The sequence below is a fragment of the Echinops telfairi genome, unplaced genomic scaffold (genome assembly GCF_000313985.2).
Source record: "Echinops telfairi isolate 266 unplaced genomic scaffold, ASM31398v2 ScPeMD7_70;HRSCAF=299, whole genome shotgun sequence".
In the NCBI taxonomy this organism is placed as follows: domain Eukaryota; kingdom Metazoa; phylum Chordata; class Mammalia; order Afrosoricida; family Tenrecidae; genus Echinops; species Echinops telfairi.
In genome coordinates this window covers 14,259,835-14,265,016 of record NW_022103968.1, presented here as the reverse complement: position 1 = coordinate 14,265,016, position 5,182 = coordinate 14,259,835, and the positions used below count along the sequence as shown (strand labels likewise).

The window sequence follows — 5,182 nt, the reverse complement described above, 5'->3', positions numbered from 1 at the left end:
TGGGCACGCATTGTTCCTAGCTTTCATAGGAGGGAAAAGAGGCACGCAGGGTTTGATTCATTAATTTGTCTAACATGACACAGGAACTAGAGAGGCCTCGCCACGCCTTGGCAGTCTAGTCCAAAGTCTATATTCTGAGCCACTGGAGATAAAACCAGAGCAATAATAAAAATTAGCAGTATATTAAACCCAAGAGTTGTTTTTATATGAGCAAAAGTAACATAATCCTGCTAAAGGAACTACAATCTATACCATTAGAAACACACACCGTTTGTGCAAGCAAGAAGCCTGCAGAGGAAGCTACCAAGCCTCCTCAAGTTCTTCAGGCTTTGTACGGTGCGCATTAGCGTAATAAAGCCGAGTTTTCGTGAAGGGCACCTACTAGGATCAGTTACCTTCAGGCTTATTTTAAATGATACAAGAACACGTTTAGAGTCGTCAGTCCAATTGCGCCGTGATGCAGCCTGCCATGCGGGGGATGCAGGCATGGACTGTGGTCCTGGAGCGGTCAGAGCCCAGAGCTGTACTGAACTCGAGGACATTGGCTAATGTATATGGTGGCCTTTTTATTCTTATAAAAGTCTTTGATGACTTAAGTCTGCTGGTTCTTCAATATTTCCAACTCGACCTTGCACTGTGGATTTTGAACTCGCCGCTTCTCGGCTTCGAAAGTGTAAAACAAACATCTCCAGCAGTGCAGCGTCTTTCCTGGCATTCTGACACCTGCGCGGTGTGCAGTGCTGTTGTTTACTTCTGTGTTCCCTTGAAGACGGGCTTTCTTTCCTCCCAGTTCGTTAGCCGGTGAGCCCCTGGTCTGGCCTTGTTGAGTTCTTCCCAGATCTAGATATGTGTGCGGTTCAGCAGGAAACAAGCACACAACCCACTGCTCCCGAGTCACTGGGCCTCCCAGCCACCCTCTAGGACAGAGTGGCGCTGCCCACAGGGTGTCCACGGCTGTGAATTTTAGGAGGCAGATTGCCACATCTATCAAATGTTCAACTCGGCAAAATTCCTGCAGTGAAAATTTTACCCTTGGGACTATTCTAAATGTTCAAAGCTCAATAGCGTTTCTTAATTAATAATTATAAGCATGGATAATGCCATATAACAAGCAAGGAAATCTCCCGAATATTTATTATGTGCCAAACCATTTCCCCTTAATACTACAGTCGTGTGTTTCCCTCCTTAATTTGTGTACTGAGCAGACTGCTGGAGACAGTGCCAGTGATTGGAATTTACTCACTTTTGTTTATTCATTCAGTAAATATTTGTTGGGTACCTACTTTGTTAGGCCATGGAGGTATCACAAGACGTAAGTTCTACTGCATTGATATTTCTGATTCCACAGGGAAGAAGACATTAAACCAGTAATACAGTCCGCCTCACACCAAACCCATTGCTATGGAGTTGGTTCCAGACTGATAGTGGCCCGATAGATAGGATGAGCCACACAATTATCTAGCTACTATGGTTGTCAGAAAGACACTGTATGAACAGTGTAGCTGGAGTAAGAATATATCACAAGAAGACCCGGCTTCCTCATGTGTGGGAGGCATGGCTCTGCCAGTGGTGGTGTTGTTAAGTGGGGAAGAATTAGGGTAATGAGGCGGTATGTGCTCAGGCCTGTGGTGGGTCTGGAAAGAACAGAGCATGTCTGGGTTCCCAGGAGAAAGCCAGGAATACTGGAAAACAGGAAAATGGGGAGGAGGAACCAGGAATGAGGCTTAGGAGAGAAACAGGACCCAAACAAGCAGCGCTTGTCGAACACGAAAGGATTTTGTACCTTATTAGAACATTGGGAACCACTGTAGGGTGTTCAGAGGAAGGTAAAATGCAAAGACTTGAGTTTTGAAGCAATTATTTCAGCTTACAGTGCATAAGAGCCGACACATTGAGCACGTGACTGTACTTGGGATTCTATTCACGCAAGTTTTAACATTTATTAAGCAATTATCTAAGTCAGCGAATCAAGCTTATAAACAGAAGCCATTGTTTAACAACGTATTTGAACTCTTGATATTGCTGTCAAAGTGTATCTGTGTTATTTCCCGACTCATCAGGATGGCTGGATACATGCTTGTGAACTCGTGGTTCTGAACAAATACACAATCATAGCAATGCACAGAAAAGAATCTGACATTTGAAACATCTCACAATTCATTTGGAACCAAATACAGCTAGGTAAGGGAGGTAACATTTATTACATGACTTTATTTCCTGAGACAGCCTTCTCTAAGCCTCCCGCACAGTCGTACACTTATGGTTCAGCCTCAGAGCAGTCCTGCGAGAGAGGCCCTTTTGTCCCCGTGAGCCAACGAGGCTCACCGAGTTTAATTCACTTGCCTAAATAACCCAGTTGGGCAGGGGGGCGTATTCCAGTTTAGATCTCTTCTTGAACATGCTCTTTAAGAAATTGAGTCTGTGTCCGGTTGGTTCTGAGCCACAGCTCCCTCTGTGCGACGGAAGGGACACAGCCTACTTCTGGGCCATCCTCCAAGGCATTGTATGCTGTAGGCCATCTCTGTGTGAACGCCTTCCTCTTTGTCACCTGCATGACGGCCTTCTCCAGGGGCTGGAGCCTCCTGATACTGTGTCCAACGTGTGGGAAATGAAGGCTTGCCACCCTCGAGTCTAGGGAACATTCTGGCTCTTTCTCCCAAGGTAGATTTGGTCACTGACCTGACAGTCCACAATAGATTCAAGACTGTCGGCCAACACCATCCTTCAAAGCCATCCGCTCTTTGCACTTCCTTATTCATTGTCCAGCTCCTGTAGGCATAAAAGACATTCGAAGGGACAATTGTTTTAGGACAGGCACACCTTCGTCTTCAAAGTGACACTTTGGCTTTTGAACACCTTTGGATAGTTCTTTTGCAGCTATTTGGCCCAGGCAATACATTTTTTGGTTTCTTGACTCCTGCTTCCTTGAGTGCTGACTGGGGATCCAAGTAGAATGAAATCCTTAGCAACGCCAGTGTTTCTGCATTTATCGTCAAGCCGTGGACTGGTCCAGTAGTGAAGATTTCCGTTTTCTCTCTACTGAGGTAGTATCTACCCTGAAAGTTAGCGTCTTTGATTTCATCAGTAATTGCTTCACGTCCTCGTTGTTTACAGCAAACAAGGTTGTGTCATTTGCGTGTCACAGGTTGTTAACAAATATTTCTCTAATCCTGCTGCCATGTCCCTGTCCCTATAAGCTAGCTTTTCAGATTATTTGCTCAGCACACAGACTGCATAAGAGTAGTGAATGGATACAACCCGTATGCATACCTTTCCTGACTTTAAACCGGCTGCCTCTCCTTGTTGTGTTCAAATGACTGCCTGTTGGTCTATGCACAGCTTCTGCATGAGCACAATTAAGTGCTCTGGAATTCCATTCTTCACAATATTATCTATGATATGTAGCGATCTGCACAGTCAACACGGATAAACCTCTTTCTGGATTTTCTGCTTGCAGCCAGGATTCATTTGACATCATCAATAATGTTGCTTGTTTCATTTTCTCTTCTGAATCTTGCATGAATTTCTGACAGTTGCCTATCGATGTATTGTTTCAACTCTGAATTATCTTCAACAATACTTATATGTAATATTAATGATACCATTAGATAATTTCTCCTTTCTGTTAGATCACCTTTCTTTGTAATATGCATAAATATGGATTTTTTTTCAGTCAGCTGGTCAATAACTGTCTTCCAAATTTCTTGGCATAGATGAGTGAGCACTTTTAGTGCTGTATCACTTAGTGTAATGTTTCAATTGTTATTCTGTCAATTCCTGGAGCCTTGGTTTTAATTTTTTCATTTCTGCCATTAGTGGTTGATACATAGATTTGAATAATGATCATATTAATGCCTTCAGTGTAGCAGCCTGGACTTCTTCCTTCAATACCAGTTGTTCTTGATCATATGCTACCTCCTGGCACGGTTGGATGTCAACAAGTTATAGAGCAGTGACTTCCATCTTCTTTGGCTGCTTTTTGGGTTGTTTAATATTTTGCTATTTATGCAACCAGAGGCTTGGTTTTCTTCTTCAGTTCTTTCCGTTTCAGAAATTCTGGGCACGCGCTTCTCTTTGGGGTTTCTCTCTCTGGGTCTTTGTGCCCCTCACGTTGATACCTTGTCTTCTTGAGCCGCCCTTGCAAACCTCTGGCTCAGTTTGGTTGCTCCCTTGTTTCTTCCGTTTGCTTTAGCTGCTCCACGTTTTGGAGCAAGATTGCGACATCCAGTTTGGCCTTCACTTTCTTGTCTTTTTAGTGACTTTTTGGTTCTTCATGTAGGATGTGCTTGAGGTCATCTGACAGCTTGTCTGACCTTCGTCCCCGAGTGCTAAATACATTGAATCTATTCTTGAGATGGTCTCAATCTCGTGGGATTTGTTGAGGTCATGGTTTTGTTCTCGTGAACATATGTTACTTTTTCTCAGCTTCTACATGGACCTGCATGTGAGTTATGGTCTCTTCCTCAGTTGACCACTGGCCTTGTTCTGACTGATGATATTGAGCTTCTCTGTCATCTTTTCCCACCATTGTAGTTGAATTGATTCCTATTCATTCCATCCAGCAAATTCCACATGATAGTAAAAGAATATTGAAAGAAGGTATCTGTACTAAATGAATCCTTGGTCTTACAAAGTTACGTCATGCCATATCTGCAAAATTTTTATTCCCAAGGTCATATTTTCCAACTACCAATCCTTCTTTGAAGGAGCCCTCGTGGCAAAGTGGGTTTGTATTGGGCTGCGAACCTCAAGGTCAGCAGTTGGAAACCACTAGCCACTCCTCCAGCAAAGGGCAAGGCTTTCTGTTCCCTTAAAGAGCGACAATCTCAGAAACCTACGGAGGCAATCCTACTCTGTCCCCTCGGATCGCTGTGGATCAGAATTGACTCGATGGCAGTGAGTCTGGTTTTTGGATCCTCCCTTGGTTTCAATTCAAATACCAGTAGTTACCCATGCGTCTGGGTGTTTGATCAAGTGTAGACCGTAGAAGTTAGGGAAAATCTTCCATTTTTTCCATTAGTGTTGATACCTAGATTTGAAGAATGGTCATGTTGATGGCTCTTCCTTGTAGGCATAAGGGCATGATCTTCTGACAGACAGCATTGCACTTCAGCATGGAGCTTGTGATGTTCTTATGGGCGACAAATGTGATATCATGCCTTTTCAATGTGTCACTCCTGTC

At 43.7% G+C, this 5,182-nt stretch overlaps 1 protein-coding gene across 1 annotated transcript in view; it reads left to right on the top strand.

The window, feature by feature from the left end:
* The window catches only part of ATRNL1 (attractin like 1), a gene marked incomplete at its 5' end in the record, with an annotated part of 662,506 nt that overhangs the window by 192,452 nt on the left and 464,872 nt on the right, over positions 1–5,182 (top strand). Inside the window, one exon of the mRNA XM_004700917.2 lies at positions 4,787–4,804. Within this exon, the coding sequence (XP_004700974.2) occupies positions 4,787–4,804 (18 nt within the window). The remainder of the gene's footprint in view (positions 1–4,786; positions 4,805–5,182) is intronic.